At 37.9% G+C, this 27069-nt stretch overlaps 1 protein-coding gene across 1 annotated transcript; it reads right to left on the bottom strand.

Annotated features, from left to right (window-relative positions):
- Positions 1–210: 210 nt before the first annotated feature.
- On the bottom strand, positions 211–23096 carry rnf34b (ring finger protein 34b). The gene is made up of 8 exons (XM_059357313.1): positions 23006–23096; positions 14576–14794; positions 10298–10816; positions 5410–5472; positions 5067–5268; positions 4944–4967; positions 3778–3810; positions 211–2106 (listed from the first exon to the last, which is right to left on the bottom strand). The coding sequence occupies exons 1-8, from the start codon at positions 23009–23011 to the stop codon at positions 1916–1918; spliced, it is 1257 nt and encodes a 418-aa protein (XP_059213296.1). The 5' UTR covers positions 23012–23096; the 3' UTR covers positions 211–1915.
- Positions 23097–27069: the final 3973 nt, after the last annotated feature.

The following is a 27069-nucleotide window of genomic DNA, read 5'->3' as shown; positions in this document are numbered from 1 at the left end:
TATTGCTTGGTGGCAGTTATTTAAAAATTAAAGAAGGACAAGTCTTTGAAATGTAGCTAAAAAATAGTTAAAATCTTCACTCAAGGTTCAATCACCTGTCAACCATATCAATGACAACTGAGCCGTAGTTTAAAAGCTCAGGAAAAAGCTTTTCAGCGGGCCTTGAGATCAGATTTTTGTTTTGTTTTATCAAACTGTTAATAAATTAGCTTTAACGCTGACTAGCTCTAACAGGAATGTAGTGCGGCACATGGCGTGAACAAGCAGCGTTTTTTTTTTTATTGTTCGTGTCTTCGGTAGAAACTACAGAAGTCCATTTCCACCAATTTGATGAGAAAAAAAAGATTCTGTAAGTCATTATACGTAGAAATGTTCCAGAAAAAGTGACTCAATATCTCAAAAATAATGAGTTAGCATCTTCTCTCTTCTCTCTTAAAAGTCAAATTTTAAAAGTCTATGAGAAAATGACCCTACTTGTCACTTGATTTATTACCTTAATAAACATTTCCCTAATGAGTTCATGGTCTCAATCATTAGTTTGAAGTCTAACAACATGAGTTTTTGTAAATTGTGGCTAATGACATTTTTTAAACTATGCTCCAATGCAAAGTAAAATAGGCAAAGAAGCGGGGAATGCTTTAGGGTGTGTCTACCTTTCGATACTATGACGCACTGTGTGTCTTCTTCAAACTTTTTTAAGTTAATTGTAACATTTTGGATGCTTTTTTAACATTCAGTTGTACTGAAATGAACTCAAAAGAGTCGATTTTTTCATATTTCTGGATGCACCTTGCTAACCATGCCTGTTAGCTAGTGCTAGCTTATAAGATAGCATTCTTCTGACTCAATTCTGCAGATGCACTGGTTACAAAAAACAGGTTGGCGAAGACCTTAATGCCAAACCAAGGCTTCAAATCGTCTACAAACCAATGGGTGATTCCACCCACTGTTCTGTAGTCAGCCATTATGTTGAAATACAATGCCATTATGTAAAGATAAGTATTTAAATAGTTCCTTATTATAATGACTTACAGTATCTTTATTTTTCATCAGAAGGCTAAGATTTCATCTCATTTTTTCTTTTACTGGGGCAAATTGGCTTCCATAGCAATAATCAATTTAGATGAGGAAACAATCACATCCTTCACACAGCAAGTGTTCATTGTTAACTTGTACACACTTTATTTCCTAAAGTTCATTTGAGAAAAAAAACAAAAGAGTAAACTATCACACCAAGTTTGCTGGTTATGAAATGCATATACCGTCAAATCTTAACCAAATATCGATCAAAAGGCATGACGTTTGGCACCTTGCACCCTCCTGCATGTGAGACGAGATGACCCGGTGCATGTGGTGTTCAGATTAACAAATAGACATTTAATAAAAACACATGTAAGTCTCTTTTTTTCTGATATTGCACATCCTAAAAGAACACTGAGGGAGATAACACGGCGTCATGTGGCATGACTGTGTAAACCATAGACTCTAACCCTGGGATCTTATATTTTTCTGCTTCTCTTCACCACACAGAACAAGCCGATCCACTTCAAGTATCCACGGGACCACATCCTCTCCTCTCCTGTGAGTAAAATCTAAACAGAGTATCGAGAGTAGTGATGGCAGGGGGCTCTGCTGTGTGTTTAACAGACCAAAGACAGAAAGAGTGAGTGTCCCGGTGCAGCTGATGACGGTCCACCAGGGAGGAGAAGTGGGACTGGAACATGAGTTAGTAGAGGAGGGGAAAACAAACCGTGGTAGGCCAGAGGCAACAGTCTGGTTTCAAAGACCGGGAAGTTGCTCGCGCCTGCTGCAGCATTAGGCCCTGCGAGACTCCATGCACAGCAGTTCATCCTCAGTGATAAATTCAGGGCTCGGGCCACGTGCACGCCTGAGGGCCGCTCCGACGCGCAGAGTTTTAAGACTTGAAGACGTGCACGGCCCGCACTACATACTGCCTGCAGATGGGGCACTCGCTCATCCTCTTTCCACATTTGGTGCAGGTTACCATGTGACCACATTCCAGCAGCACGCAGTCGATGATGGCGTCCATGCAGATGCGACACAAGTTTTCGTCAGCCGCCAGCTGAGCTTTGACACCATCTGTGGCTGGGAAAAAAAAAAGTTATTTTTCAGTTACAATAATTCTCAGCAGGCTCATTAAACCTTGTGAAGTTCAGTGATGATGTACAGTCAAATGGCAGCTAATTTCAACCTCAGCAGTCTGAGAGTAAACCACATCATTCAGCACTATTTGGTCATTAGTAGTTCGTCCTCTCTTCTATATCCCTACGCTCCGGTAACTTGTAGCTGTTATTTAGTATCACAGTCTGTTCATATAAAATGTTAGTTTTCAATCTAGCAAATTCTAAATGTTATGCTAATGTGATCCCCTATGCCACTGAAGGTAGTTTAAGTAAGGCTATTGTGGTTAACCCTTGTACATATAGTACATATAAATTTAGTACATATTTTGGCTTTTTCAGTTTTTTTTCTGATCGTTTTGGCTGCAATAATTCATATGGAATACACTCAGACCTTTAAGGACAAAAACATCCCATTGACACCCATTAAAGCAACAAACTCTGATCCAATTACAGCATAAAATAATGCATTCTTATTTATTAGGCTTTCAATCTAAATTGTAGTTTTACTCTTTTCCACAAGATTGATCCATTTCTCATGTTTCATGCCATTTTCCTGATTTCAATTAGGGTTATTGCTGCTGTATTATGGATATTCATTTGGTTGTTATGTTCACGCTGAAGTTGGTTAAAAGGTTTAAGGCAGCTTTTTGACACAGGATTTTTATAGGTTCTAAGGACATGAGAGCAAGTTTTTTTGATGTGAAGCAAAAATAATTATTTCTGATATTTATTTTGAACTCAAACACAGAGAACATTATTTTTTAAACAAAAGATTTAAACCTGATGTAAAACATTATTATTCAGTGGAAATATGAATTTGTTTGACACTAAAATCATTAAAGAGACATCACAAATTTACTTTGGTGGTGGGTTTAGTTTTTGAATTATTATTATTTTTGAATTAGAAAGAGAATTTCCAATAACTGTAATACAGACTAAAGACACTTGTCCTCTAATGAGGTAGAATGGACATTTGCAACTCATAATAACAAACCTGTTACGCTTATTTTAATAAGGTGCTCCCATAAAAAGCAAAAAACTATTTTAAAAAGCATTTGATGTCACTGCCCTGGCTTATAGGAGTTAAATGTCTGATTGCAGGCTGATAGCTCACTGGCCTAAAACTGGCTCCTGCTGCTCACATCTTATGTGACGGGGAAAAAGCCAATCGAGCCGCAGCCTGTCTGCTGTCCCTACACGTCTGACTATTAAGTGGGCTAATATGATCCTGAAGCCCTTTATGTCAACAAGAGAGCCTCTAGGAAGCTCGACAATGTAATTACACCTGATGGAGACATGCTGCTACTGAAGTAATATGATGGGTCATCAAGAGGTAAAAGCTCTTAGAGAGTGCATTAATGACAGGATGAGAGGCTGTCCTTCAGAATAAAATGAGATGATGCACGCTGGAAAAGAAACACGAGTGACAGAATGTGGACACACTGAATCAGGCAGGAGATAATGACTCAAGTGACCATAATGTGATAATATGCGGGATGATAGAAAGGATCAAGTGGGTAAAAATGCTGCAGCATGCCTTTACTGTTCACTGCTATCAGATGATCGGTGCGATGTGTTCATGGAGGAGATGGAAGAGGTGCTGTGAAGTGGCTTTTTTATAAAAACATCTTACCACTGTTGCAGAGGGGTGGAGGATATGCAACCACTTTATAGATAAGAATGGGCAGTAATAAAGGAAATATATTAGATCAGGAAACAGTGAAGTTAACCTTTCACCTAAAACAATGTTGAAGCAGCAAATTCTGTTTTTTTTTCCAACATTGAAATCACATCACAGGGAGGAGCTAACTGCACTTGCATGCAGATTTAATATTTCAAAGGTACTATGTGAAATTTTCAGAAAATCTTTGGTATTGTCCGTTGTTATTAACGACACCGATGGCCATTAAGTGAACTGCAGTCAGTATTCCTGTTGCTTGAACTTGCAAGCTTGCAGCTAAAGTTATGAAACAAACCAAAGCAGATCCATGCTGCGTAGCTAAGTTACAGCTAGCTGGCAAACCTTAACTTGGCTTAGTTAGCTTGTTGGCGGCCCCTACGTTGCATCAGTCTTAGAAACAATTTGTTAGGGGGCGTTCATACCTGAGCTGTCTGGTCCACTCGAAACAAACTCTGGTGTGTTTTGTCGGATAGTCCGTTTGGTTTTCAAATAAACTCTGTACCAAAGAACCGAACTCTGTCTGCTAAAAAATGGAGGTCTCGGCACCAGAGTTCGGTTCGCTGCAGGTAGGAAGTGAACACAGAGCATTCTGTGTTTAATTTGGGCGGATATATGAGAATCAACATCAGAGTAGTAGCAGGCCTGAAAAACGTCCCGTGGACAGACGTGGTCTAATGATGAAGTAAAGGCCCTTATCGAAAAATGGTCAGATGATCACAGAACAACAAAGTCTTTAAAATATTTTGTGGAATTGTGGCTAATGGATTCAATTGCATAGTGGATCAATGCCGCATAACAGTGAAAATAAAACTCAGCCAACAATACATTAAAGTGTGCGACTTGAAAAAGTGGAATCTCTGAAAATATATTCTGTCCAATAGACGAGGGATAGCATCAGCAGCGTAACATTTGTATAAAATGCTTGGTGCGCTTGATAAAGTGCGAGTAGTATTGACAGTCCCGTTTGAGTGGGCTTCAGCTGAATGCAGGTGAGCAGTTCGTGCGGTGTTGTTTGAATGCAAATTATTTCACATAGTACCTTTATCATTAGTGTTCAAATTAAAGGCAACGTTATACTATAAACCTGGGAATTATGATAATCAATCAACAATAATTACCTGCAGTTATGCTCACATTTTCCACTAAAAGAAAAGGATAAAAAAGGATATTTATTTATTTTTTATCATAGAGACATTCAGGGTCAAAATGTGAAAATTCAGATTCAAAAGTTAAATTCTTACTGGATTTCCTGTTCTGCTCATTTTCTCTGTAGAGTCGATGCACTCTCTCCAACAGCTCCCACTTCTCACAGCAGCCGGAGTAATTGACAAAGTTCCTGGCGAGAATCTCTTTCAGCTGACGGACGGAGAGGTTTTCTATTGCCTCCTCATTGTCCAGATCAGACAGCGAGGCCCTGATCCTCCTCTGTGTCGCCGGACTGACCTACAATCACACCGGGAAACAGAGCGGCAGTCAATAACACAGCCTGCATTCCCTGAAAGCTTCGTCAGTCTACAATTATCTTTATTCCTCTCCTATAGACACTGTTTAGTACTGTAAATGTAAAATGTAAAAGTACTGTACCTCCATTAAAGTTTCATTGGGCTCCAGGTTCAAGAGAGACGCTGTTGGAGTATCCTCCTGCTCCTGTTTAAGAGGAAATCAACACACTAGGGTTAATTTCAGTTAGTTTAAATTCTTATAAACAGTCTTTCACCCACTGACCAGCCTATTAAAACATAATGGTTTAACTGTTTAATAATTAAAATATCAAATCAATTCACTCAGCTACAGTAATTCCCTGACGGTGCAGAGACACAAGCCGTATTTCAATTACAGTCGAAGCAAATTTTGAAGTGAAATTTTTAAATGTCGCATTAAAGAAAATGTAAATTAGGGACGATTCCATGAACTGGTTTAAAGCAAATAAACAAAGCTGCATGAACGTACTTTGGTCAGAAGATGGCAGTGTAATGTTTTTCTGTAGGATAATCTGTCAGTAAACAGTAGAAGAAGAAGAGATTCAACAAAAAACTTTGGCCACCCTGAGAGGCAATGAACAGAAGTCTTCAGGAATTGGATTCAATTGGGCGACTTATCATTTTTTTTCATGTCAGCCACCAGAGCATCACAACTTATTTGGATAAAATCTGTCCATCTTCCCTTGTCTATTTTACAAAAAACACCTCAATCGAGCGTAAAAACTTTTATGCGCATTTTTGAAAGCTTTATTGAATTTGGTGTTTCCATCAAGCTTTTCTCATGCGCATAGACATTACTTGATGGAAACACGCCTATTGAGAACTCAGATGTGTAATACCAAGAAACACTCCAATCAAAGCAGACTGTGCTGTTTCAGAAGGGTGACTTAAAGAGACAGGAGCTAAAACTCAGCGGTTCACACAGAGGATGGACACATGTATACTTGGACAGAATAATAATATATATTATTAATAATAATAATAATAATAATAATATAATAATAATAATAATAATAATAATAAGAAGAAGAAGAAAACAAAATAATGTGTTTTTTGAATATTAAAGCATGTAAACATCAGAGGTGGGGAAAAAATTGATACAGCATAGTATTGCATGGTAATAAAATTTTGCTTCATGACCGCCAAGTATCGATATTTAGCTGGCAGGACTTCAGTATTTTTGCCGTTTTTTTTCTTCTTCACTTTTATGAATATACTGGAGATCCTGGTATCATATGAAACTAGAAGATCTAAGGAATCTATAGGCTATGTGTATTAGGATATCGTGTCTGGAAGTTGTCGAAATAACGCTGCAAGTTTGAGAAAATGCGGCAATTGCTGTCGTCCATGACTGAATACTTTGTTGGTCAGTCTGTGGGTTTGACTCTCATTGTGGAGAAATAAAAAGACTGAAGTGACTCTTATTTGACAAAACAATATTTGATTGAATTCAATTTTGTGGACACAAAATGACTCAAGTATCGGGATAAAATCGTATTGGGGGGCCTCTGGTGATTCACACCTCTCGTGGTACATGTATTAGTAGAAACCCAAAAAACATGTATGCACCTGAAAATGAGCATATGTCCCCTTACTGTACTATTTGTACAAAATGCATCCTTTAAAACAAGTCACAGTATAGTATGTCGTCCAATTTATCAAAAACTGTTAATAATAATAAATGCTTTTCAGACGTGGCTTGAAAGACTCAGCTGCTTGTTGGAAGTGTTGTACGGGTGAAGGTACACTGGTACATGTGCTATGGTCATGCCCCAAGATTAACCAATATTGGATGAAGATTCACTGTTACTGTTCTGATTGTTGTAAATATTTGTATTATGCATGCACCATGTGATATGGTTGATTTGTTTAATATAAAATACAAATTGCAAGTCATAAAAAAATGTCAGAGTCAACGTGTAGAAATATGACCTTGACTTTTGCAGTTTAACCGAAGCTCCTAACGCAAGATTTGACGCAGTTAAAACAGACAATTTTTTTTTTAAATGACCCATTTTTGTTTGCATCATTAACAAAATGATCGCCACTTACACTCCTCATCACCGTCACAAGACAAACTGTGTATAGTTTCTTGTCGCTCCATATGCCTACTAATGCAGTGATCAAAAGACTTCACAGCTCTCTGCGATCTAATTCTTCAAATTGGAACTGTTCAGATATCTAATATAATAATGGAGATGTTCAAACACTGACTCAGCTGCTCTCAACTCAGAAGTTTATTATTCTCTTTGAAGGTGGAGGTCGGGAATTTGCCGGATGAAAGAAGAGTAAATGGAGCTACAGAACAGTGCAGACGCTGTTTGGTATGAGTGTATAGCTCCGTTTTATCTCAGCCATTTATGAGCTTTGAAGAGATGATATCGTCTCTTTATTCTTTTATCAAAAGAGAGCATGTGAAGTGCTGAAATAAGCTGTAACTGTGTGATATCATGCTCCAGTGCAGTCTATGTTTCTGTACCGTAAAAAAAAGTAAAAACCTCTGGCTCTCTCTGCTTCAGCACATTCCAGCAGACCAATCATCGTCCTGGAACGAAGACGTGTTAATAATGCATCCGTCAGCGTCGTGGTGCGAGATGCCTGCCCTCGCCCAGACATCAGGCTTTCACTCAGACTCGACTCCTCAGAGACAAAAACACGAGCTGCAGCCCCGACACGAGCAAAGTGCCAAACCTCTCCGGAGCACAAAGTTTCTTTGACTAGATGTTAGATCTCATTCAACCATTTCAAACATGTGAAAGTACTAGAAAGCACTGAGAGAGTGCACGCTTCTGTCAAGGCTACACAAGCTCCTAAATTTGATATTTTAAGAATGAAAAATGGTTCATCTGAATCAAAATATAGACATAATGATAGACAGTCAAGGGATACATGTGCCAGATTTCTTTCCTTTCATTGCAACAGTTCACGAGAAAATACTGAAAATGCCAAAGAAGAAAAGAAAAGACTACTTTATACCCAAACAAACTTGCAGTGTAACTAGACATCTTCAGTATTCAATGCTTGAATACAGCTATGAATGTTCTCATTAAGGGATACTCAACTTGTTTTGCTTAGGGGCCACTTCTGCAAAATGACAGGAGGCCAGGGACCAGTTAATAAGCAAACATTCATAATATTTGTTAGCCCAGTCTGGGGGATCCTCTCCTGGCACATTTTCCACAAACAAGCTTTATTTTGAGAATTTTTATGGCACCTTATTTACATTCAAAGTACAAGAAAAAATCCTATAGATCATATATAGTCAACAGACCATCTAGCACCAAAGCAGTGAATTGAGAATCACTGCTTTAAATACTTCAGACTTTTATAAAGTTCCCAGGTAAGATACTACAACAACATGCAATTTTAGACAATGTAACAGGGTATGAGGTCAAAGTAGATAAGTCAGTTGGGAAAAACACTGCATAACAGCGCAAGTACAGTATGATTCAGGATATTGGAGGGAATTCTTATATTTGCATATTTTTTCTAATTTTCTTGAAAAAATATATTAAAATGATCATGATGTGATTTTTCTTGTAACGATCTGTACCAGTTACCTCTGTAGCAACACAATAAAAAAATTCAAAATGGTATTTTGACACAAACTTTGCCTCTAATTTTTTTTTCATTTTGTATGACATACTATACTATGACTTTATTTTTTTTTTTTAACATTTTGAACAACATACAATGCTATGATTTTTTTTCTGTAATTTTTGATTTTTTTTTTAGGATTTTGAAGGGGTTTTCTACACTTTGAATGACATATCATACTATGACTTCTTTATTTATTTATTTTTACCATTTTGAACATTTTTTAAAACATTTTAAATGACATACTATACTATGACTTTTTTTACATTTCGGTGTGTTTTTAAAAAAAAAACATTTTTAATGACATCCTATACTATGACTTTTTAAAAACATTTTGAACGACTAATACTACTATGACTTTTTTTAATGACATAGAATATATCACTGTGCAGCCATAGTAGGTATGATAATCTTAAATCTCAGATTTAAAATCTACATCAGCGACGTCTTTTGTATTTGTATATTTCAATAAACAGCTTTGCGTTGTTTCATGTTGTTTAAAATGTCATTAAAAATCACAGTATAGTATGCCACTTGGTTGCTTGTGAAACATTTATTTTTTTGCAGGGTTTTTCCATTCATTTATCTTTGTTTGTTATAAATAAATAAGAAGGATCTGAAAGCCTCCATGTGCCCCAAATGAAGAGAAGGGAACAGAGATGATCTCTGTGGGGATGAGAGGAGGGATGTACTGTAGTGTCTCTGTTGTTTGGTTGCAGCTGTGACGCTGTGGGGAGTTCTCAACCTGTGCGCCTGTTACATAACAGACTCAGCCTATGTAACAGACCTAAAAAAGGCAAAGGGCTTAAGCTGCATAGCTGGCTGGTCTTAGGGCGCTGTACACACGCGCATGCATGCATGCATGCACACTAAAGCATGCAGCGAACACAGCTGTTTCCAGCTGTCACGTGCACAATCTGCTGAACACTGGACCGGGGCTGAGCTTTTATAATATCAATGAAGGGAAAAAAAAATCCACTGAAACGTACTCGATTTTTCAAGGAGAAACACTTCATTCACAGCAAAGCACAATGAGAGCGTTCAAAATTGAAGACCGCACAAAGGGAAGAAAAAAAAGCCTGAAATACAATAGATGAAAAACATCTAAAGATACGCATGAGAGGGAATTTGTTTGTCTGGGAGTTGAAATCTTCTCCTGACTTTAAACAGCCACACTGACACTTGAAAATAAGCTGATTTCACCTCTGAAATTAATTATCTTGGATAGAATGAGGACAGATGTCAGAGAAGTATGGCGCATGTAAATTAGAGAGTGAGTGAAGGTATGTTTGTGTACACAGCACCAGTTCTACACACACACGCACACACACACACACACACACACACACACACACACACACATAGAGAGAGAGAGCAGCAGCCGCGTGTCTAACCTGGCTGGTGGTCCCTGAGCTGTCACTTGGGCTGAGCACGTCTCCCTGAGAGGCGGAGAGGACCGACTGTTCGGAGGTGGAGCGTGTGGCGGAGGGGGGTGAGGCGGCGCGCGAGTGGGGGAGCGAGTGCAGACTGTCTGTGTCCTCCCCCCCTTCATCTTCCTCCTCCTCCTCCTCCTCCTCTTCCTCCTCCTCCTCCTCGTGCGTGTCCTCTTCGTCTTCTTCCTCCTCCTCCTCGTCCTCTTCCTCTTCCTCTTCCTCCACCACAGGTCTCGGGGTTTCCCTCGTCCCCTGATGACAGAGCACCAGGTCCACCAGGTCCTCCTTCTCCCTGCATGTGTCGGTGGGGATGTTGCGCAGCAGCAGGTACTGGCGCAGGTCTTTCACTCGGAGCTGCATGAGCCGCGGCCTCTGGAAGGCCGTGCCGCGCAGCAGGTGGCAGGTCGTGCAGCAGCGCAGGTTCTCCTGAAGCACCGAGCACAGGGCGCAGAAACTCTTCTTGCAATCACAGCAGATGTGCTGCGGAAGAGAATCAGAGACACTCGTGAGGTGATCAGCTATGCTTTCTCTTCTTTTCAAACCGTCATTTAAGATTTTTCATCATTTTTAAATAAGCTCTGGTGTCTGACTTCTGTTAGCATATTAAACTATTTATCCTTCATGAATAAATTAACCATCCACTGAAAATAATTTAAATGGGCCAAATGATTGAACCAAAGTCATTGAGGCTACTGTTTGTACTAATGATAGAAACATTGTCTTCATTTGCATCAGAATAATCCATCAGCACATTTTTTTTGGTTTGTTTTTTCAGATGCGCCCCCACACTTAGAACAGACACACATTCATATCTTCCGGCAGATAAAAAAAAAAACACTCGGTTGACAGAACAGTTTGGCACTTTTAAATGTATGCACTGCTGTCACTCTGATGATGTTCTGCAAACCAAAAATGTTGTTGATGTTAACGTAAATAGATTTAATAAAGTGTAACACTAGTTTTGTCATATACCATCTGTCCTGCCCATGTGTGGAAGGTTTTTTCTGCAAAGGTCGTACTAAAAGACGCCAAAGGGATTTCTCTTTCTGAGCATAAATGTTACATTAATTCAATTTAATTCAGACAGAATATAGAAAACTTAATCAAAAGGAAGCTTTTTAGATCCAACCACTGGATGTGTAAAAACATCCTTGACTGAATGAATATATGGACTTCACTTTTTTTCCTTTTGATTAGGTGACATCCTTTCTCTGTATAAGCTTCCCCGTGTTTCTATATATTGGTCTCTATTTTCCATTTTTATGGCAATAATATCTTCCTGTGTAAACTCATCTCATGCATTTTTTTAGTTTTCATTATTTCCACCTGTCATGTTATTTTCTGGGTCATGTAATTGCTTCCCATTGGCTGTTGTTGCAAGATATCGTTGAGTAACGATGGGCAATACTTCAAGATTAGATATGATCCAGTGGGATCGTGACATGATCTTATTTTGTTATGATATTCACAGAATAATTTTGTTCATTAATTATTTGCAGAAAACTGTTTATTAAAACCCTTAATATATGAATGATTGTTTGATTGTTGAATGATGTGATGCAACAAGGGAACATAGATGGTACTTATCATCAGTTTGATGAGTTTACATGTAATTTTGCAGTTATTTTCCATATAGTACCATGTATCTTGACATTAGCAAAGAAACACTCAGTTGATCAGCACAAAAAAAATCAATAATGTTCAACTCTTTAAGTAATTTAGGATGTGAAAACATCTGCATGCTACAGCTTCTCAAGTATGAGCTTTTTGCTGCTATTTCCCATTTAAAATAAAGCAATGCTACTTTGACAAATGATGATTGGCATTGTTCCTTATGATCCCAAATTTAATGTAGATTAACTGATTCATTGAAAAAGAAATTGATAGATTAATTTATTGTGGAAATAATAAGATATCATGGTATTTTTTCAGAAAAATAATGAGATCCATAATTATGATTTTAACCATAGCCCCATACTGTTGTATTGTTAATCATGTATTTCATAGATTCAGCTTATTTTGAGTTTATGTGGTTCCATCCGAAACAGTCGCTTCTTTTCTGTGTGCTTGGTTATTTTCTGGGATGGAGAAAAGAAAAGAAAAATGAACTATCTGTAGCTCCCGGTGATGTTTGACATTTTACAGGCTCAACACTGTCTCCTGATACAGAGCAGCTGAGTAGATTGACACTTCAAATGGGCAGAAAAGCAGGTCAGCCTCGGCTGTAAACATTCCCTTATCACTTGTGCACAAATGTGCTTTGGTCCACCAGAAGCACATTTGCAATGCTACAGATACTTTTCTTCAATCATGTGCTGTTAATCCTCCGGTGCGTCATTTTTATGCTATGAAAATATCACACTGACACACAAATGTGTGTGTGTGTGTGTGCTCAGGGAGTCGACCTGCCGTCAGAAAAGCAACTAGTGTGTGGATGACGATAGAGCGATCTGAAGCGGCGAGCGGAGAGGAAGCCGGGCACTGCGGCTTTGTCATCAGTGTCTCAGTGCGTCTGACTGCTAGACAGATACACTCCGCCGTTAAACTCTGACAGGTTCAGCTGTGCAGAGACCCTGCAAATGCCACAATGAATATGAATGGTGTATATTCTTAAAGGGATAGTCTGCACATTTTTTGAAGGGTACTTTTCCATAGTCAGTGGACTATACAAATGTTTTAAAAAATCACCAGCATATCAACTAGCGTATAAAATTATACACAATTCAGTGCAATTTTCTGCATACAACTGGGTTACAACAAGTGCCTGCTATTTTCCAAAACAAACAAGTTTTTAGGTCAACTTACAACTGAAGCAGTGTGGGAAGAAGTACCAATACAAGGCTGTAGAAATACTACACTACATTAATGTGTTTTCAACAAAAAGTGTTTAAAAATGGCCCCTTTGGCAGATATTATTCCCGAATTAGGGATGGGACCCACATGACACACAAATATGGTGTCATGAGAGGAGTCACACGCCAGAAATATTAGGCACCACTGGTTTAATCTTTATATACAGTACATTATATAGGCTTATCAATTGTTTCTTTTTGTTTTTTGTGAAATCCTCTGAGAGGTAGTGACTATACAGGTGCATCATTAGAATATCATGGAAAAGTCCATTTTCAGTAGTTCAAGTCAAATAGCCCCAACCAAGTATTGAGTCATATAGATGGACATACTTTTCAGAGGCCAACATTTCCATATTAAACATATCTTTTAAAATTGGTCTTTTTTAATATTCCAATTTTTTGAGACACTGAATTTTAGGTATTCATTAAAGGTAAGACATAATCATTATAATTAGAAGAAATTAAATAAATTAAGACATGACATTTTTCATGCTGTGTGTAATGGATCCATATAATGTGTTATTTCCACTTTTTGAATTTATTGAGATGCACCTGTAGTGGACAGATAAATGTATTAGATAAAAGGTAAAATATTTTCCTCGGGAAATGAGTGAACGTATAAAGCAGCATAAATTGGAAATATTTCAACAATGTACAAGTGCCGAAAAATTGAGCATAAGTACAGTACCTCAGTAAATGTATTTACTTACTTTCCACCACTGCCTTTAAGGTTGATGTTGGTTTCCATTCACTGCAGTAAGTCATGAAAACCAGTTCTCCATCACAGCGGCTGTCTTTATATTTATCACATTATACAAACATAACGATCGTCTACCTGCCTGTGATGGCCTTAATTGAGCCTGCGTCTGGTTTACAGGCTGTTACTCTGTTCTATTAATGTCTGTCTTGTCCTGTTATTTTTATTCCTGTTAACTGAAAACAGGGCTGTAAAATAACAGCCAAATTACTCCCAAAACAGTAAATACCTTATCAGTGATTTAACCTTGAAATAGAAACTAATGATGTGAATGATGAATGAAACTAATATTCTTGTATTTCAGTGTGAACCACTTTGATACTATTTAGGTTTTGCATTAAATAGGTCTCTGTAGAGAAAGTGACTTTAATTATGAAAGTCTGTGTTTCCTTGAATGCACCATGATAAAGAGTCCTTGCTCATAACTGCACGCACAGATTACATAATTCTGACTAAAGAACAGCTGACTAAACGTTGACTGTGAAGGATTACTTTAGCAGGTTTCCAGTCTGCAAGTTGATGTTTATACAGAGATCGCACGCAGTGCAGTATAGTTTCCTTTAGAATTGCACAGTGAATAAGATTTGTATTTATAAGCTAAAACATGCAAACCTCACTGCTCTTGCTTACCTTGCGTCTGAAGACAGAGAAGGCCAGTCCGCAGGCTTTGCACAGCTGTCCGGCGCTCCCTGAGCTGGTGGGGGGGTAGGTGGAGTACCCAGCGCTGGGGGCGAATCGGAAGGGCCCTGCCCCCGCTCCGAACCCCGGCTGCTGTGCCCGCACCGTGCCCGTGCCCATCACCTCGTTCAGCAGCCCACAGCATGACGCCCACATGGACGATGCCCCTGCCTGCAGAGGACACACACAGAAACACACACACACACACACACGTACACAATTAATAAACTTTTAGAGACATCTCAGACTGAAATTTAGATGGCTTATTAAAGGAAATTTTCACCTGCAAAATTACAATTTTTATATCAATTTCTTACCCTGTGTTACCTTGACTTCTTGAAGAAAACTTTATTTTTCTCTCATGCCTCCATGGTGCACTGGGAAACCATAAATGGAGAAAATTCTTGATGAATTGAAGTAAATTGGAGCTATGTTGTTGCTCTAACAACAGCATTACCATACCATTTCTTTACTCAACTCTCACACTGTTCATTCATTATAATCCAAGTCTCATTTCTCATACTTTCCAAACACATGCACATTTTGCAAGAATCGGACTATTAAATACACTTCTGCATAAACTGTCAAGTGCAGCTTTTTCAGATTCTTCATTCACCGTGGAGGCATGCAAGAAAGTTTTCTTCAAGAATTCAAGATGACAGGATGAGTAATTTATATACAAATGACCATTTTGTGGATGAAGTGTTCCTTTAAAGCGTCTCTCTGGCATCATGAGTGACAGACATGTGAATATCTTCTTTATGAATATTTATGTTGTGCATTATTTACTACACATGTCCTCAAAATTCTGTCATATATATGACACATTTACTTTAGGGGATAAAGAGATATTCTTCTTAGGTGGTGTAGATGATGGAGTGATGGAGTGTCTGTCTGACACACTGGTCCAAAATCTCCTGGAGGTGTTCGATTCCATTGAGATCAGATCAGATCACAGCATCACATAATTTTCATAATGATCAAATTATGTCCTTGGGTGCGGTTTGGAAGCATTTTAATCAAGTTTTTCCTTTAAATAGATCCCATATTTAAAAAAGTGAGATTTTCATATTTTTTTGATTATGAAACTGGTCTTTCCTCTATATTTAGTAGAGCCCAGACGATATAGGATTTTTATGGCTGATTTTAGAGTGGGAAAATGTATCTATAACTGATATGGTGGCCGATGTAGTAATTTTTTGAGATGGAATGAAATTTCTTTTATTTTTTTTATGTGGATTGTACAAACAATGTATTACATTGTCAACCAATTCTATAAATGACAACTGGGCAAATAAAGAATACATAGGAAAAAAAATACAAACCTAATAACCATCATAACTGTTCAGTTTCAATCAATTGCTGACTATTAAAAAAAGAAAAAAAGTTTTCATAATAGCACACATACACCGCATATACACCGAGGCTAATATCAACCAATATTTATGGTCAACCAATATTTCCGTCGGGCTCTAATATCAAGACTGTGAACGTTTCAAAATGCTCAGTCTACAGAGAAATGCACACGGCCCGTATTCAGAAACTGTGCCTTTAAAAGAGCCATCAGGGTTGTGATGCCACAACTATTCTATGTAGAAAGTAAAGCTACAGTGCCGTAACAGTCATTCCCCGGCTACAATGATGGTGCAGAGAAGCTGAAGACCTGCAAGTACTGACCAATCAGAGCAGACTGGGCTTTTTAAGGAGGGTTTGCTAAAGAAACCAGACCAAAATAAAGTGTTTTTTTTTTTCAACATTAAAGCATATACATATGTTGTAGTAGAAACCCCAAATAAAAGTATGAACCTGAAACTTATCACAACATGTCTCCTTTCATTGGTCATCACCAAACTATTTAAAAAAAACAAAACTCTTATTAATATTATGATATGGGTTTGAAGCATATCACAAAGTCCTCTGCTCAATAAAAAGAGCTTAAGGAGATAGTCTCCCTTGGTATGGGTTAAGAGAGAAAATGAATGAGAAAGAGAGGGAGGAGGGGGAGATACTGGGCTGCAGCACATTATTGAGAGTGCTCTGTGAGAGTCTTTGAGGTTAGAGATAATTAGACAGAAGTAGACTCTAAAAGCTCCTATTAATGACAATCTCAAACAAGAGCTGAGAGGTAAATTACGCAGCTCAGCCGCTGCGTAATTTTGCACAATTTCATAAACAAACGTGGAGGAAGAGCATGTGTTAGGAGTCTGAGCCACACAACAAATATGTTGTCAGGTCAAATGGTGGAAAAGGTGGCTGTTGTGTTGCCTCTGAGGAAACATGCAGAGTAGCTTTAAGTTAGTGTACTCAGCCTGTAGAGTTAAAGTATGTCGGATGTGTTTGCTGACCACAAGACTGGCCAGACACAGGGAGCAAAGATGGCGTGATGGGAGCCACGGCTCCTTGGAGCATACTGATGAGAGGAGGAGGGAGGGGGAGGACAGCGAGGAGAGAATATGTCTTCTGTTGTTCCCCAAGCTGCAGAATCAATAGCTGACATGAGCATAATGTAAGCCCTCTGTGGTTCCCGGCTCTATGCGGAAACAATGGAATTCACAGGGTCCTGCCACATCTCTTCTTAAGGCAGCGCTCCGCTCCGACTTGTCACAAACACCCTGTGATCTGACCTCACCCATCTGCTTAGGGATTCGTTATGTAATCTTAGGAACGCGGCACTATATGTGGAGTCACGGCAAGGAGGAGGAAGGAGGAAGCCCCTGCTGCAGATAGGCAGTCAGGGTCGATTCTTAAAGGTTAAATCCATCGTTAAGTGGAGACACTAGAGGTGAACAGGGTAAAAAATTAAGATATGCCAATATATATATATATAGATATAAATGAAGCATCCATAATTTGTTACTTACGTTAAAACAACATATTTTTTACTGCAAGTGTCCTGAAATGTCTATTTAAATATGCAAGTGAGGCATTATAATGTTAACTTTTAGTGAGTTTAGGAGAAATCCGCAGACAGAAATAGACAAAGTGGAGTAAAATAAACACCTAAATGTGTATTTTGGATGTTTTCTTTCCACTAGCTTGAAAAAAAGAAGAAAATTTGCGCAAAATCCCCATGATTTTGAAATAAAAACAATTTGTCTGTCGTGTTTCGCCTTAAAAAGGACTCTAGAATGGCTTGTTTGATGAATTATAACCATTAACCATCATAAAATGGCTTGTTTCTCTGACTAACAGTCCAAAACCTGGAAATATTCAATTAACAGTGATATAAAACCTGTGAAAAATCCTCAAATCCTCAAATTTGAGAAGCAGGAAGCAGTAAATGTTTGGCATTGTTGCTTCAGAAATGACTTAAATTATTACATAATGAATTTTCCGTAATGTTTCAGCACTAGTATTTTGTTTTCCTGTCCTCAGTCAAACCACAAGTTGCTCACTTTGCCATGATACTCTTCTAGCTTTATGTGCAGAATAAAACCATGATGCATAACAACTTGAGTTATCTGCCCGTGGCGTAAACTTGACCTGATGTTCAGCTGCTAAAAAGTCTCCCAAGTTGGATACAGCCTCCCTCATATGGGAGTGAAGTGAATCCACTAAAAGAAATATTTACTGCATTCTCCAGGATGAGGAGCCGCAGCAGTCTGGCCATGAAATCAGCCTTATCTGGCTGTGAGCCAGCAGCACGAGTTCCCTCTGTCACTTCAATTAGCACACTGTAAGCTCTGCAGGCAGGGAGTCCCGAACAAACAAGTGACAAGAGTAAACATCACATGGTGTGCATTGTTTTGTTTTTACTTGTATCTTTTATATTCTCTCTACAGCATGATCACTAAAGATTTACCTGCGGGAGCACTATATTCTGTTTGTTATTCCAATCACTCTCGGACATGTTGAGCGTCAGGTCTGGACCAAATATTTCTCACTGCTGCTGGACTCTCAACACCAAATAGGGTCAACAAACAATTCAGCCCCAGTGTGTACACACACACACACACACACACACACACACGCACGCACACACACGCACGCACGCGCACGCACACACACACGCACGCACGCGCACGCACGCAGAGTTAGGAGGGAAAGCAGTTGAAAGTTACTGAGGCACAGATTTAAATAGAAAAACCCAAAAGGGAGGAGAATCAGCGATGTTCAGGCCTGGTATGAAGCGGTGATCTGACCTCATAAAATTAGTTTTTGAGGATCAAAATCTCTGCACAGATGAATGTAACCATATGGGACGGAGGCCTAAATGGGTCATGTGGAGACTGGAGTATTTAACTAGAAGTAAAACCAGTCACAGACAAAGAGAGAAAACACCATAGAGTAACTTTGTGCATTTACTGATTAATCTGCTACTGAAATGTTTGCAGTTCATTGACCAAATGACAGCTATAAGGACACAAAGCACTAAAGTAGATCCAAATTTAAAGGGGCACTCCAGTGACTTTACCCATAAAGTTCAGATTACTCATCACAAAGAGCACTACACAGCCTCTGAAGGATATTTCTGAAGTCAGACAAAATAACCCAGATGATGTCATTCAGGTCATTTCATCTGATGATGTAATTTCAGTTTGGGCTAAAGACTTCCACAATCACAATCACCTACATACAATTTAATAGCACTGAGAAAACAAAATGAAAAGTTATTTAGAAGTATACATCTCATTCATCTAAAATACATGTCTGATGCTTGCATATTTAATCAGTAAGAAGACTTTAACTAACATTAGGATCGAGATTTAGCTGTTGGGCCATAGACTAAAGAAATTGACAGCTTGAGTTTACCCATAACTAGCAGTCAGATAGGTCAGATCATTGTGTTTAACTGTATATCTTGAAATGTTACAGTAACAGCTATAAATCACAGCATAAATAAACAAGTTCTTGCAGATTTTGCACGTCTGATCTCAGGGATTTATTGGTGCTATAGACATTTAGGAAGCAGGAGGATTTTAATGAAAGCATTGTGGGAAATGTAGATCTCAGTGTTTCCTTAAGGATTTAAAGTCAGTTAACCTCAGTCTTTGCTACTTTGATTTTTAAAGTTCTATATAAAATCTGCCTCTCTTTCTCGTGCCTTGGCTTAAAGTTCAGCACCACATTTCTAGGGTTGCAGTTTAAGCATTAGTCTAGCCACCCAGGGGTGCACAATAGGGACAAAATTGAAATCAGGGTGTTTGTAATTTCACGCCATCATATCTATGCACAGTACATTGTGATTTTGATTGTCTGGGGCGTGAACAAAGAGCTGAGAATAAATAAATACAATATTGCCATAAAGCAGCCCTGCTCACTATGCTCCATTAGAGATTATAAGTGGAAAGCTATGAAAAATGCACATTATAGGCATCCATATAAAGATATATACAAGACAAACAGATGATTTCATTGTGAAAACAACCCTGCACTATTGAGACATGTTATTGAGAGGGTCATCACTCCCAATCTCTCTATCATCTACTGTCTCTGTCTCTCGCATTTCATTTCCCTTTTCTGTCTGCTGAATCTTTCCTCCCTTTCTTTCTCTGGCATCAACTGGAAATGTCACTCCTACTGTGAAAAGTGAATGCAGCTCCCTCACTGAGACCAGAGAGCCCGGTCGCCACTGAAAAACAAACTAATTCATGACTGTCTTTTTTGTTATTTGTCTAAAGAGTCATAGGAATAAATGTGATATTTCATCTAAATGACGCATTACTCAGCCCGCTGATCCAGTGAAGTCTGGAGAGATATGCAGAGAAAACTCAAGCTGCTACCAGCTAAGTTTGGATTTGTGTCTGCAAAATAACAGATTTATATGGTTTACTCCGAAGGCAGAAGAGGATTTAGCCTGGAGAATAGTTTTTGGTGCAGAAATACAAACAGATAGACTGCTGCGGAGATTGTTCTGCAATAACAAAACATGACTGGACTATTTTACAAACACCACCAGAAATCTGCTCTGCCCCCTGGACTCTCTTTATAGCTTCTGACTCCTTCACCTACTTTAGAAGTCCAGCCTCACTGGGTTCAGTCTGCATTGAAATGATTCATGATCCGATGTGTCTCGTCAATGTTACATGTTATAATTTCATCAGATTTGTGAGTATTTGCATCCACGATGGACAGAAAATGAAACGCTAAGAGGATTTTGAATGGAAAGTATATGTCATGAGTCTATCCCTGATTAAAAAGCCATTGATAACACATACTGTACAGCAGTGTTTCCCCTTTTTAGATGTATGCTTAAAACAATTCAGCTAACACCGTCCGTTCCACAGGGGCAGAAAAGCTGCTTTTCAATTTAAACCAGATTAGTCAATAAAACATCACGTCCATTTTGTTTTCCAGGGACACAGCGCTGTCCACCAGGAGTTAAGCACCTCTGCACTCTTCCACAATAATGTCACAAACAGTACTGAAATGTTTGACCTTCTGCTGAGGTATTTAATGAAAATACTCTTCAGTATCGACAGGGAATAATGTTTGTTTAGTGTTTATTGTATGTGATTGAAGGTTCTTTTTATCGAGTTTGAGCAGCAGAAATCAAGTCCTATGTGATCGCAGCCTTACCTACAAAACATCAAAACAGCTTCATATAGCACTGGCATGTTTATTCTCTTCAATGCATTATCTTTTTTTAACTCCCTGAAGGTTTTACATGTAAAGCCCTGTTAGTTAAAAATAAACAATAACTGCAGCTGTAGAAATATCTTCATTTGTAGGCAGTGTTGAAGGAGTTTTGCAAATGCCATAAGAAGCCAGTGGGATGAGATGTTTTTTGATTCATTTTAAAGAATATGCAAACCTTAAAGGGATAGATTACTACCAAATGTTTCCTTTGAATCTAATCTGCAGTACTGTTTATCGGTCTGGATTGTTTTGGTGCTAGTTGCCGAGTGTTGGAGATATCAGTTGCAGAGATGTCTGCCTTCAATCAAATATAATGGCACTGGATGGCACTTAGCTTGTGGCACGCAAAGCTCGCTGTGAGCAGTTTCATGCAAGAACTATACTTGAAAGAAAATATATGAAATTGGTCAGAATAAAATCTTTGGGTTATCTTGAGTAACCAGGTCATGATGTCTGCAAAGAGACATTGCTAGAGTTTTTTAAAATGTCTTTTTGGGAGCTTTAGCACTACAAGCAGAATACCATTATATACAGAAGACGGACATCTCTACGGCTGATATCTCCAACTCACACCAAAACAATCTAGATTGGTACACAGCACGACAAGCAAGAGGGAAAAATATGTATTTTTGAATTCTGGGTAAACTGTCTCTTTAACTCCATGTCATATTGTGACAATAAGGTATAAAAAGGCACCTGACCAGTCGGAGCTGAGTAACTGGCTATTCAGCTTGCAGCAGCAGCAGCAGCAGCTGCTGCTTGGGGAAACCCTCTAGCCTGGCACACAGATCTCAATATTTCACTGTGAAATGTAGCACGGTCTCGCAGTAAAAACAGTGTTTATGATAAGTATTTGCAAATAAATGTAATTAGCTACTTTGCAACTCCTCATCGATGCATGCAGTCACCTTTAAAGAAGATTCAATGTGACTGCAACAACATGTGATTAGCCTTCTTCATATTAAGTGCACACAGCACTAATGATGATGATGATGATGATGATGATGATGGTGCTGGTGCTGGTGGTGGTGGTGGTAAGGCAGTCCAGCTCTCACCGTGACTGTCCCCACAAACCTGCCGCCACCAGAGCAGCACCAATGACATCATCGCCATCATCTTCATCATTATCCGTCCTGAGCTCGAGCTGCCAGACAGCATCATCACCTTTTCCCTCCCTGTGCTGCTGCTGCAGCCTCCCTCTCTCTCTCTCCCTCTCTCTCTCTCTCACACACACACACACACACACACACACACACACACACATACAACACACAACACACACAGAGGAAGGAGACTCCTGACACAGCTCGGACCTGAGAGGTGAATCTCTCTCTCCCTCTCTGTCTCCCAAACAAACATCCCCTGCACTCACTCTCTCTCTGGCCGCAGTCTCTATCTCATTAGACCGGATTAAAAGCCTTGACGATGAATGGACGTCGCTCCAGCGGCTTTAGTCCACTGAACTATCACTCTGGGGTCAAAGCAGGCTCATTAAAAGGCTACACACTGTACCTACTGTTTATCAAGGGATGCAGGAAAACCGTTTCCAGGTTTGCAAGCTAGTCGGGGAATCCATAAAGCAGACTGACAGATCCGGAAGGGCAGCGGCGAGATTAATATTAAGCAGTGAATGGTGCATTTAAACGCAAGCCTGTTGGTGTAATTACATCTCCAAACACATCTAATTGACATTAGCACGGAGGTATTCCCTGCCTCTCGGTGCAGCATCGCGCGTAAATCACAATAAAAATCTGCATCGTAAGTAAATCCGGATCGTGAGCGAGCTGCAGGTTGATCACGTACCTTCATTGCACCTCCCGTTAGAGGAATTTGCCGAGTAATGTCAGATTGAAGACCATTGCAAGTGCACAGGGAATCAAACCATTACGTCTTCCCTCTCTCCAGCTGCCTGTGTGTGTGGAGTAAGCATAACGTAATGGCCAAGAGAGCCGCAGCCAACCACAGCGCGCACACAGGCGCTGGTATCTATAGCAGCCAATCCGCATTAACACATCAGCGGAGTGGGCGGTCGGTGGCGTGCGTACAGACGCATGTGAGAGCCTGACAGACGCATCATGCTATTTTCACAGCTTCGGTTTATTCCAATGAATTGGCTTTTTTTTTTTTTTTATAACCCCCACCAACACTTAAATGAATAAAACAAGGTGCTCTGCTGCATCAGACTTGAATCAGATTCTGTAATCAAGTTATTTTTTATTCTATAACACTAAAGTGTTCTGCAGTATTGATTTAGTTGCAAAAATGTTTTAAAAAACGACTACAGGAATAATTTAATTAGTAATTATATTTTATATCACTAAAATATTCTGCAGTATTGATTTAGTTGCAAAAGATGTTTATTTAATCAACTTGAGGAATAATCTATAATAAGAATAATATGTTATATCACTACATTTTCTGCATTATTGATTTAGGTGCATAAAATGTTTTATTTTAAATGAACTTAATAAATAATATAATAGAAATTATATTTTATGTCAATTAAATTATTCTGCAGTATTGATTTAGTTGCAAAAGATGTTTATTTAATCAACTTGAGGAATAATCTATAATAAGAATAATATTTTATATCACTATATTTTTTGTATTATTGATTTAGTTGCATACAATGTGTTTTATTTTAAATCAACTGATGAAATAATTTAATATAAATAATATTTAATGTCAATAAGATATGCAGTATTTATTTAATTGCAGCAACTTAAGGAATAATTTATAGGAATTATATTCTATATCACTAAAATAACCTGTGTAATTAATTTTATTTTTCAAAAATTCGTTTTTTAATCAAATTGAGGAAAAATATATTATAAGAATAAGGAATATTTTAATTATTAATTATATTTTATATCACTAAAATATTCTGCAGTATTGATTTAGTTGCAAAATATGTTTATTTAATCAACTTGAGGAATAATATATTATAAGAATAATATGTTATATCACTACATTTTCTACATTATTGATTTAGGTGCATAAAATGTTTTATTTTAAATGAACTTAATAAATAATATAATATAAATAATATTTTATGTCAATTAAATTATTCTGCAGTATTAAGTTACTTGCAAAAAATGTTTTGAAAAAAGTCAACTACAGTAATAATTTGATAGTATCATTTAAATAGTCTACACGATTAATTTAGTTTTTAAAATTTAGTTTTTTTATAAATCAACTTGAGGAAAAATGTAATCTGAATAATATTTAAGATCAATAACATATTCTGCACTATTGATTTAGTTCAAAAAAAGTTTTTTTTTATCAACTTGAGGAATAATTTATAATAACAATAATATTTTATATCATTATTATTATATCTTTAAAAATCAACTTAAGAAATAATATAATATAAATTATATTATTTGTCAATAAAATATTCTTCAGTATTGATTTAATTAAAAAAAATGTTGGAATCATATTCTATGTCACTAAAATAGTCTGCACGTTTAATGTAGTTTAAAAAATGTGTGTGGTTTAAAAAAAAAATCAATTTGAGGAAAAACGTTTATGTCACAAAAATATTCTGCACAATTGAATTAGTTGCAAAAATGTGTTATTAATCATCCTGAGGAATACTTATAAAATAAATAAGATTTTATATCAATAAATTATTCTGCACTATTGATTTAGCTGCAAGAAATATGTTTATTTGATTTGATAAAATAATAGGAATGAGAGTTTGTTTCACTAAAATATTCTACACTATTGATTTAGTTGCAAAAAAGAAAAAGATTTTTATTTATTTTATTTAAAAAAACAACTTTATTTTTGTCATGCTCTTACTTCAGTCACAGGAGCCAGAACCTGAGATTATCGTGGCACCCACAGTGTTATTTCTGTTTGTTTTGTACCAAAAGTAAATGCGTCTACAATCTTATTTACCGCCATATTTAGCCTGTGTGTGTGCATGTGTGCATGCCTGTGACGGTGCGCGCGCGTGTGAATGTGCACGCGCACGACTGCTGTCTGCAGTAAGGAGATTAGAGGGTTTTTTTCTCTTCCATTACATGGCCGGTACCGCTGGAAACCCGCAGGGGGCAGCAGATAGCGCTGCCACATCATTATTATCATCCAGACATAACTGAGCCTCAGGGGAGGAAGGCTGCTCATGCTGTCCATTATGTTCTAACTGTATAATGCTGCTGAAATCATGCACAACGTATAAGTTATGCAGCTGTTGCAGCAGTACAGCAGGAAACAAAAAGTGTATTAAAGTTGTCTGCAAATACAGTATTATGCTGCAGCCTGCAGAGTCGCTTTAAATTCTCTGCCATTTCCAGTACATCAAACAGTGACCCTACTATGTTGATTTTATTTCACACAACCACATTAAAAGATCTGTGCAGGCCCTCGGGCCACCAGTGACACACTTTAGAGCTTTAGACTTGGCCTGAATATTCCTCCAGTGTTAAAACATCAAAGTTGTATTGGAGGGTGGAAATGTGCTAAGTGCTAACTCTTTTTCACATTGAAAAATGCAGACAAATTAGAGAGACATTACCTTAAAGGGCCAGTTCACCCAATTTACAGCGTATATTTTTACCTATCTTTAGTGCTGCTGAGCAATGCAGATACTTAGCTTATTTTTAAAGGTGAATTCTTAAATTTCACTGACAGGGAATTAAGTTATATTTGTGGTGCTAACAGCTTTGAAAGAAAAAAATCAACATTAACATCTTTATTTTCTTCTTTCCATAAACAGTGTCCTCATTTCTCTGGATAATCCACATAGCTGACTGCCAACAGTTTTCATACAGGACTATTTTTCCTCAGTAGAAAGTAGATCCAATGAAAACTCTCAGCGGATAATCTCTAGTAACTAGGACACTGTTTCTCAAAAGATACCTTGCTGCTGATTTTCATAACTGCATGAAATCCTTTTAACGTGACCCCTTTCCTTCCGTTTAACCACGATTTAAGACTCAGTCTATATGACACTGAATAAATAAACATTTTACATAATTATAGAGAAACATTTAAGTCTTGATGCTTGATGGGAAACTCAGTTTTCAGTGAAATCATTATTGACATTCTTCTCTCCAGATGTTTGTAGTTTAGTTGTAAGAATTCCAGTAAATTGTTTGCAGGTTGCATTAAACAGAGGAAATCAGGTACTCTGGTGTTTATGACTCTTTGGAAAGAAGAAGATTATGATAGCAGACCTGAAGTGAGAAACAAACGGAAGAGGCTGGTGTATGAAGCCACATCATAAAAAAAAACAACACGATAATGATCATTATTTATCTCTCTGCCAAAATATAAACAGAGAGTACAAACATCTGTCTCACTAAATAAAAATAACACTACTGTCCATGTCTCCACTCTGTCTCTTGTCTAGTCTTGACCTTCCACTAGAGTGGGAGTTTTGTTTGTGTTAACTCTTCATTTTCTTCCACATTTGTTTGTTTTCTTCAGCTGTGCAGACAGAGTTGCAGTTTTCTCTCAGGCTTCATAGAAAATGTAATCTTGTTCTACATTGCTGGCTTTTTAACAACACATTCAATGTGTTGGCTTTTCTTTTTCAGCTAACAGGAATGTTTGAGAGCATGTTTCAGTCAGCTGCGACAGAAAGGCTGAAATCAATGACTGATTAGTCTGTTGTTGTTGTTGTTGAAATAATTGATTAAAGGTCCCCTCCAGACATGTTTTGTAAGGCATAGAAAAAGACTCTGCTTGTAATAATAGTTTGTGTCCAGTGTACCTTAAAAACAAGTGATTAGAACTGATTAGAGAAGTGCACTCAGTACAATGCAGATCTCCTCCAGGTGTGTCTCCCTTTCCCCTCTCCCTGAACAGCAAAGATGGCAGCAGAGATAACAAAAACAGGGATTTATTTACTCCAATTT

The sequence above is a fragment of the Centropristis striata genome, chromosome 19 (assembly GCF_030273125.1).
Source record: "Centropristis striata isolate RG_2023a ecotype Rhode Island chromosome 19, C.striata_1.0, whole genome shotgun sequence".
Taxonomy (NCBI): domain Eukaryota; kingdom Metazoa; phylum Chordata; class Actinopteri; order Perciformes; family Serranidae; genus Centropristis; species Centropristis striata.
Note: the sequence above shows the minus strand (reverse complement) of the source record. Positions and strands in the feature narration are given on the sequence as shown.

Bases quoted from the DNA above. Each gene is read 5' to 3' on its own strand.
- rnf34b (XM_059357313.1), bottom strand. The intron at 5,473-10,297 runs GTTAGACACGCG...CCTCTTAAACAG, and splicing joins GCTCAGGGACCACCAGCCAG to GAGCAGGAGGATACTCCAAC. The intron at 5,269-5,409 runs GTACAGTACTTT...GTGTGATTGTAG, and splicing joins CCAATGAAACTTTAATGGAG to GTCAGTCCGGCGACACAGAG.